The sequence below is a fragment of the Vitis riparia genome, chromosome 12 (assembly GCF_004353265.1).
Source record: "Vitis riparia cultivar Riparia Gloire de Montpellier isolate 1030 chromosome 12, EGFV_Vit.rip_1.0, whole genome shotgun sequence".
Classification (NCBI taxonomy): domain Eukaryota; kingdom Viridiplantae; phylum Streptophyta; class Magnoliopsida; order Vitales; family Vitaceae; genus Vitis; species Vitis riparia.
The window spans coordinates 3,659,144-3,668,517 of record NC_048442.1 but is presented as its reverse complement, the minus strand read 5'-3'; the positions used below and the strand labels follow the sequence as shown (position 1 = coordinate 3,668,517).

Here is a 9,374-nt window from a genome sequence, read left to right as displayed (position 1 = left end):
AATTAATTTTAAAAAAAAATTAAAAAAGAAAAAATTACACAAAGCAAGATGCAAAAAGTATGAGAAATTCTCATGCCCACCATATTCTTACCTATTTAAATTTTTAATCAAGATAAGGATGAAAAATGAGTTTTCATAAATTGAAGGTGGTTGGGATAGCGGTTGCTTGTCTCAACCCTACCCTGATGCCATCTCTAGACCACTCGGATCCATAGAATCATATATGGAGAGATCATGTTTACATAGTTAAAAAGATCACTTGCATATCCTAGCGGCCACTCGCCTAAAACTCACATGAAAAACAAATGGGCTTACCCTGATGCTCCATGCCCTTACATTTATTCATTACAATGACCTATACCTAAAAAAGACAATCTGGTGAATCAACTAAGAATCCAGCCAGTACCCTATCATGTTGAAATCATGAGATATACACAATGCTAAGTGTGCACGCCTTTTTATTTTTTTGCTATTTGTTTATGCAGTACTAGTAAAGTTCAGCAGGAAGGCGGGTAAGCATAACTTCCAATGGAGTGAACTTAGGCATGGTGATACTTATCCCTTCTGTCATGTCCACCAGAGAATTTGATGGTGTAGCCATGTCAAATCCTTCAAGCAACCGAGCAGTTGTCAGGTGTAACATTTGTAAGGCCATATTGATTCCTGGGCAAGATCTTCTACCAGAACCATATGGGATTAACTCAAAATGCTGGCAAAAAACATCTAAAGTTGCATGGCTTGTCAAAACTCTCTGGCTGAAACTCTTCAGGGTTAGACCAAACAGCAGGACCTCGGTACAACTTCCATGCATTGACTAGCAAGCGGGTGCCTTTGGGAATGTGATACCCAGGGGAATTGCTGTGATACCCAACATGATAGTCTTCCATTGCCTCGAGTGGTACTAATAGGGGAATTGCTGGGCATAGCCTTAGAGTTTCCTTAACAATAGCCTTAAGGTAAACTAGGTTCTGGATATCTGATTGTTCCACCCATCTATCTCGACCAACTTTTAAGTCTAGCTCTTCCTGAGCATGCTTCATAACATGTCTATTGTTCAACAATGCAGACAGGAGCCATGTAGAGGTAATAGAAGTGATGTCAGAGCCCACCACGATCAAAATCTGTAGTTTTAATTTGCAGAAAATAACAAAACAAAAGGTTTAGAAGAGAGAAGGTATCAAAAGAAAGAACCTAGGATCGATCCAAATGCATAATATTGCTTGACCAGTTCAAAAAAATTTGGGAATACATTACTTGAATTATTTGGTAGTTGCTTTCAATGATTATATTGCCCGTTTCTACATCATTGGAAGACCTGGGGTTGATCAATTGATCAAGTCTAGAAGTTTTCATACAAGGCTTTTCTGGTCTTCCTTGTTTCTGCACTCTATTGAGTTCATGGACTGCTGCTCAACCCATGGGCGGTAGTTCATGCCCGATAACAACTGATTATAGGTGAACCAACCTAGAAATTCGATTTATATACCGACAGCATCAGTATATGTGTTTTCCTATTTAATTGCTAGCTACTAAATAGTCATGACTAGGGTGAACATGGTGATGGCAGTCAATTCTTTCGTTCAAACTAATTATTATTCCTGAAAATCAAGATGATGCCCTATTGTAGACCCCCGTCCACACCTATATATATAGAAATAGACATGTAGATATAAAAAAACATACCAGTACTGTTGCTTTGATAATAGTCGCGCGAGTAGCCAAACAGGGAAGCGTCTTTGAGCTTGGTTAGCATGATGTCTATGAAGTCCTGCCTACTGCTGGCCTCAGTGTTGAGCCTCCCTGTATGTTCTTCAACCCAGCTTTCTAGAACTGAGTCCATTTCCTTTGCAACTTGTTTCATAGAGGACAAATGGCCTTGTAAATCCACCCATTCAAGAAATGGGATCAGATCTGATGCCACAAAGGGCCCCAGCTAGAGGCACGAGCTTCTTAATTGCTGCTATAGCAGACCCCGCTTCCTCACCCCCATGCACGACGTTGTTAAATTATCTCTTCCCCGCAACCATCCTCAGGACTACATTGAAGGTCAGGTGTTCAAACCACACACTCATCACCACCTTTTTTGGATTCACCCAGTTGTAATCTTTGCCAAGTATGTACAAATCTTTTATGCCAGCATGCAATTCGGAAACATGCACATGCATCAAGTCACTGAGGCGACCGGTGGAGAGAATTTCCAGCATGGATAGCTTCCGCATCTCACGCCAAAGAGGTCCATAAGGAGCAAGGCCGAATGCGGCATTGTTGTAGCCTAGGATCTTGGCTGCCCTAGAACTTGGGCCTGAGGCGAAAACCTTGTCGTTGGTAGTGAAGCATTCTTTAGCAGCCTTATGATTACTCACCACAAGTGCTCGGTACATTCCAAGCCGAATCACAAACACAGGACCAACCTTGTCAGCCATGGCAAACAGATTTTTCTTGCCTTTTGTGAAAAATAAATCTCTGAAGAACACTTGTGTACTCGACATTTAGAGGAAATGTTATGGTAATGCCTCTGAGTACAAGTACCGTTATCTGAAATTAAAGAGGGATTAAAAAAAATGAAGAATTTCTTTTATAAAAGGATCATCAGATTCTTATACAGCTTACTAAAAATTTTGTCCTCAGGATGGCAGCTCAGATTAAAATTTTTATACGAACTCCAATGTATTTTACCCATTCTAGTTTCCAAATTATACTCATTTTAGGAAATCTTCATGATATATGGTTGTTCAAATAGAGACAGCTCATCAGATATGGAGCTCTATTGGAGATCAACAGTTATTTTCTATAACCCAAAAAAAGAAGTACAAAGAAAAAAATGAAACAAACCCCTCTATTTGAGAAAGGGTGTCATTAGAAGATTTTGTATAGTGGATTTAGATTAGTAGGTTTTAGACCTCCTGGAGTTTACTATGGGGGTTTTCCATATAAAAAATCTTGTGTCTTATTGTTCATATATTTCTATAGTTGATATTTTGTTTGAATTGTATATAATTGATAGGATTGATTATCCTAACATCTTGCAGGGTAAAAAAAATTGGGTATGACACAAAAAAATTTATTGAAAATATTTAAATCACCCATTCACCCCCTCTAGGTGTTCCCTATTGGACTTTCGGTTTTTTCACTATTAACTTTCATAATGTAATTAAAACTTTTTTAAAACTAAAAATAAATAAATAAATAAATAAAAAGTAACTGACGGTGATGCAAAAGGTATGAGAAATTCTCATGCCTACCATATTCTTACCCGTTTAAATTTTTAAATGGGATGAGAATGAAAATAAGTTTTCATAAATTGAATGTGGTTGGGATAGGGGCCACTTGTCTCAACTTTGCCTGTTGCCATCTCTAGACCACTTTGATCCATAGAATCATATATGGAGAGATCATGTTGACATGGTTAGAAAGATCACTTGCATATCTTAGCAGCCACTCGCCAAAACTTACATGAAAAACAAATGGGCTTCAACCTCATCCTCCATGCCCTTACATTTATTCATTACAATGACTTATACCCATAATAGACAATCTGATGAATCAACTAAGAATCGAGCCAATGCCCTACCATGTTGGAATCATGAGATCTACACAATGCTATGTGTGCTCGTCTTTTTATTTTTTTGGTATTAGCTTATGTAGCACTAGTAAAGTTCTGCAGGAAGGCGGGGAGTGAGCATAACTTCCAATGGAGTGAGCTTAGACAAGGCGACACTTATCCCTTCTGTCATGTCCACAGGAGAATTTGATGGTTTAGCCATGTCAAATCCTTGAAGCAACCGAGCAATTGTCAAGTGTAACATTTGTAAGCCCATATTGAGTCCTGGGCAAGATCTTCTACCAGAACCAAATGGGATTAACTCAAAATGCTGGCCAAACACATCTACATTTGCATGGCTTGTCAAAAACCTCTCTGGCTGAAACTCTTCAGGGTTAGACCAAACAGCAGGATCTCGGTGCAACTTCCATGCATTGACTAGCAAGCGGGTGCCTTTGGAAATGTGATACCCACCAACATGACAGTCTTCCATTGCCTCGTGTGGTACTAATAGGGGAAATGTTGTGTATAGCCTTAGGGTTTCCTTAACAATAGCCTTAATGTAAACTAGGTTCTGGATATCTGATTGTTCCACCCATCTGTCTCTACCAACTTTTAAGTCTAGCTCTTCCTGAGCATGCTTCATAACATGTTTATTGTTCAACAATGCGGACAGGAGCCATGTAGAGGTAAGAGAAGTGGTGTCAGAGCCCGCCACGATCATGGTCTGTAGTTTTAAATTTCAGAAAATAACAAAACAAAAGCTTTTAGAAGAGAGAAGGTATCAAAAAAAAGAACCTAATTGATCCAAATGCATAATATATATGAAAGGGAATTGACAGTTCAAAAAAGTTTGGGTATACATTGCTTGAATTATTTGGTAGTTGTTTTCAATGATTATATTGCCCGTTTCTACATCATTGGAAGACCTGGGGTTGATCAATTGATTAAGTCTAGTAGTTTTCATACAAGTCTTTTCTGGTCTTCCTTGCTTGATGTATATGTGTTTTCCATGACTAGGGTGAACATGGTGATGGCAGTCAATTCTTTTGCTCAACCTACTTACTATTATATATATATCTATATATATATATATAGAGAGAGAGAGAGAGAGAGAGAGAGAGAAATAGAAATAGATATATAGATATAAAAGAACGTACCAGTACTGTTGCCTTGATAATAGTCTCGCGCGAGTAGCCAAACAGGGAAGCATCTTTGAGCTTGGTTAGCATGATGTCTATGAAGTCCTGACTACTGCTGGCCTCACTGTTGAGCCTCCCTGTATGTTCTTTTACCCAGCTTTCAATAAGTGAGTCCATTTCCTTTGCAACAAGTTTCATAGAGGACAAATGGCCTTGTAAATCCACCCACTCAAGAAATGGGATCACATCTGATGCCACAAAGGCCCCAACTAGAAGCAGGACTTTCTTAATTGTTGCTATAGCAGACCTTGCTTCCTCGCCCCCATGGACGACATTGTTAAAATATCTCTTCCCCGCAACCATCCTCAGGATAACATTAAAGGTCAGGTGTTCAAACCACTCACTCATCACCACCTTTTTTGGACTCACCCAGTTATCATCTTTGCCAAGTATGTACAAATCTTTAATGCCAGCATGCAATTCCGAAACCTGCACATGCATCAATTCACTGAGGCGACGGGTGGAGAGAATTTCTAGCATGGATAGCTTCCGCATCTCACGCCAATAAGGTCCATGAGGAGCTAAGGCAAATGCAGCATAGTTGTAGCCTAGGATCTTAGATGCACTAGAATTTGGGCGTGAGGCAAAAATCTTGTCATTGGTAGTGAAGCATTCTTTAGCAGCCTCATGATTACTCACCACAAGTGTTCGGTACATTCCAAGCCGGATCACAAACACAGGACCAACCTTGTCAGCCATGGCTCCAAGGGTTCGGAAAACTGGGACTTTGCCTTGTAGTAGGTGCAGGTGACCTACAAATGGCCAGGCACCGGAGGGCTCCGGGGGGGACATGCCCTTACTCTTGTGAGTAAGAGTCTTACCTCTCCAGTGATTATACCATAACACCAACCCCAGAATAAGCCCTGCAATTGCTAGGAAATGAGAAGGCAAATCCATGTTGGAGTAGAGATTGGGGAATGGTGCTCAACTTAGGATTCACTACCACACATTTATACTGATTTCCCTTGCTTCAATGTTCGAACTCCAACATGCCCGCTGCCACCAAATTGGAATAATTTTCCGGTCAGGAAATTTTTTCCTCTCACTTGTTTGTCCTTTCTAATTTCCTCTTACAGAGCAATTTCCTCCAACTGCTTTTTCAATGCATGTTTTGATTTTTCGACACTAAGCATGGAATATTGCATTCAATTGTGTAAGCCAAAGAATTTAGCTGTGATTGATGCTAGGTCTAGCTAGTTGCATGCAGAGTTTTTCAAATCACATTAGGTTCTATTTTTTATTGAAGAAGCATGCGAGACTGAATAATTTTATATACAATACAAAATTTTCATAGCTGGTGTGCTTGAGAAGGAGTCAAACACCCATTTCTATAATCAAAGGCAAACAGATTTAGAGGAAATGTTATGGTAATGCCTCTGAGTACAAATACCGTTATCTGAAATTAAAGAGGGATTAAAAAAAATGAAGAATTTCTTTTATAAAAGGATCATCAGATTCTTAAACCGCTTACTAAAACTTTTGTCTTCTCAGGATGGCAGCTCAGGTTAAAATTTTATTTTACCCATTCTAGTTTCCAAATTATACGCATTTTAGGAAATCTTCAGGATTTATGGTTGTTCAAATAGAGACGGCTCATCAGCTCTATTGGAGATCAACAGTTATTTTCTATAACCCAAAAAAAGTACAAAGAAAAAAAAGAAAAAAAAGAAAAAAAGAAGTCTTATAAACTGACAAACTCCTCTCTTTGAGGAAGGGTGTCATTAGAAGAATTTCTTAACTACTTTAGAGGAATGCGTGATAATTCAGCAGCTGTTAAGATACCGGTGGAAGATGTTGATGACTTGCTTGCAAAATCCCGCCTTATCCATTTGTCTGGGTTATGATTGGGCTGGATTAAAAGGATTCAGACCCCAAAAATTTGGCATTGACATAGGGTCAAAAGGGGTGAAAACATTTAACCGTACATTATTATTATTTTAAAATGTTTTTCAGTTATGTTATTTATTGTTTTATTTAAAATATACAAAATATGAAAAATAATTATATTTTTTCAACTTCTTAATTACACAGTTATTTATTAAAATACTTCATTGTAAATTTTTTGTTTAATAACTTATGAAGATGTTTAAGACCTCTTAATCTCATCTCGGATTGTGTCTGAGATGAATATATAAATATTGGATTATTTGATTAAAAGAATTATTAAAAATTAAATTTTAAAATTTTAATTTTTCTTTTTTTTTTTTGGAGTTTTATTTTGATAAAATATATATATTTTTTCTTTTTGGTAAAGATGAATATTTCTTTTAAAACCTAAATATAAATTTTGTATCTAAAATTACTGGCCTAATTATTATACTGATTTCCCTTGCGTCAATGTTTAAACTCCAACATGCCCGCTGCCACCAAATTGGAATAATTTTCCCCGTGAGGAAATTTTTTCCTCTCATGTGTTTGTCCTTTCTAATTTCCTCTAGAATGTTCCACTAACACCAAATAGGTACTGCTTTTTCAATGCATGTTTTGATTTTTCAACACTAAGAATGGAGTATTGCATTCGATTGCGAGACTGAATAATTTTATATACAATACAAAATTTTCATGGCTGTTGTGCTTGAGAAGGAGTCAAACAGATTTTTCTTGCCTTTTGGGATAAATAAATTTCTGAAGAACACTTGTGTACTCGACATTTAGAGGAAATGTTATGGTAATGCCTCTGAGTACAAATACCGTTATCTGAAATCAAAGAGGGATTAAAAAAATATGAAGAATTTCTTTTATAAAAGGATCATCAGATTCTTAAACCTCTTACTTAAAATTTTGTCTTCTTTCAAGATGGCAGCTCTGGTTTTAAAATTTTTATAGGAACATAACTCCAACGTATTTTACCCATTCTAGTTGCCAAATTACACAGAGTTTAGGTAGTCTTCAGGATATATGGTTGTTCAATTAATAGAAACGTCTCATCAGGTATGGAGCGCTTTTAATTGGAATCAATAGTTATTTTCTATAACCCAAAAAAAAAAATTGTACAAGGAAAAAAATGTAAAAAGGAAGTCTTATAAACCGACAAACTCCTCTCTTTGAGGAAGGGTGTCATTAGAAAATTTTCTTAACTATGGAAGACACTCTGATCAATTAACTGTCTAATTTGTCCAATGGTTTTCCTATTTAATTTCTTCCACTCATCATCAGTTGTAGTAACTGGCTTATAACCCCTACATTCAATGGGCTCAAACAACTCTTTGCAATATAGAATATCGTCCATCTTAGTCTTCCAAATTGAATAATTGGAAGTTATGAGTTTAATCATTCCACCGTCATCCTCCTTCATTTAATTCACACAAGAGATCCCATTGATAATCAATCTAACTCTGATACCACTTATTAGGTAAATTCACAATATTCCAACAAACACCATAATTTTTCCACCCTTTCTTCGTGAAAAACTAAATAGGCAATATCAATTAGCAACAAAAAATAAATAAACTCATGCAACAGAAAATAAATTAGACACCAGAATTTTTTACATGGAAAACTCCCCAATGCGAAGGGAAAAACCACGAGACCTAGTCCAATTCAAACTTCCACTATCAACAGTGTTACACTTGTCTTTTCTAGAATAATCTTTAGAGGCTGCCAAATACATTAAGAACACATGTAGTCTTGGATGATACAATCTCTCTTGGCAAAAACAAAGAAAATTGGAGAAAGTATACCAAAAATGCCATTACTATTCATGGGCAGTAACATAATTTCTTGAGCTCAAAATCTTATCTCCACCGTTCAAATTGTAGCTACTTGAGTTTCAAACCTCTCCTCCAAATTTCAACTCAATCGGACCATAAATGAAGCGGGATCGGCTTGTTGATGAAATTTGGGCAATGAGATGCGTTTTTCTCTCTTTTCTCTTCTCTGTGTTTTTCCCGATCTTTTTTTTCTTGCCCCCTTTTCTTTATCACCTTTTTGTCTCTTTTTGTCTTTTCCAATTCAACCAACTTGGTCCCCAAGCATATGGGGACCACTCCCTCACATATGAGGGAGCCCAACACATTATGTTTTGCAATCAACACTTAACTTCTTATTGCATAGAATACACAATTGGTGAGCTACATCTTCAAACTCTTTTACTCTTAATGGTATTGCCAACCAATATGCGACACTCTCATGAATTTTTTCAATTTCTATTCCAATGATGTCCAAACCTTCCTTCACAATTAAGTTCAAGACATGTGTCACACATCACATGTAAACAAAATTTCCATTCAATAAAAGTGAACCACACAAAGATAATTTTTTCACAGGGATATCAATCATTTTGTCATTACTTGAGCAATTATTCATATACTTTTTCTATTCATATTCCGATCCAATAAAAAATCCATTAATTAACACATCTGAAAGAACTTTTTTTGTGTGTGGAGACAGCACATAAACAAACCTACATAAAATATATATATATATATATATATATATATATATATATATATATATATATATAAAAGATTATATCATTAATACTAAGTGATATCATTAAAGGATCAAATTAAAAAACACTTAAGAAGTTAAAAAAAAAAAATTAACATAGCTAACCTTACAATATGATGTCGCAATAACCAAAACTAATCAATGAAATGTACAGTGATAGCCATATAGCCTTTCATTTGATT

The 9,374-nt window shown here is 36.5% G+C and overlaps 1 protein-coding gene and 1 pseudogene across 1 annotated transcript; both read right to left on the bottom strand.

The window, feature by feature from the left end:
- Window positions 1–487: 487 nt before the first annotated feature.
- LOC117926846 lies at window positions 488–2,423 on the bottom strand (annotated as a pseudogene).
- Window positions 2,424–3,441: 1,018 nt separating this feature from the next.
- Window positions 3,442–5,646, bottom strand: LOC117927216 (cytochrome P450 CYP82D47-like). The gene is made up of 2 exons (XM_034846666.1): window positions 4,702–5,646; window positions 3,442–4,268 (listed from the first exon to the last, which is right to left on the bottom strand). Exons 1-2 carry the CDS (start codon window positions 5,638–5,640, stop codon window positions 3,648–3,650), a joined length of 1,560 nt encoding a protein of 519 aa, XP_034702557.1. The 5' UTR covers window positions 5,641–5,646; the 3' UTR covers window positions 3,442–3,647.
- Between the last annotated feature and the right edge of the window lie 3,728 nt (window positions 5,647–9,374).

Bases quoted from the DNA above. Each gene is read 5' to 3' on its own strand.
- LOC117927216 (XM_034846666.1), bottom strand. From the start codon at position 5,640: ATGGATTTGCCTTCTCATTTCCTAGCAATTGCAGGGCTTATTCTGGGG. The intron at 4,269-4,701 runs GTACGTTCTTTT...TTAAAACTACAG, and splicing joins TTATCAAGGCAACAGTACTG to ACCATGATCGTGGCGGGCTC.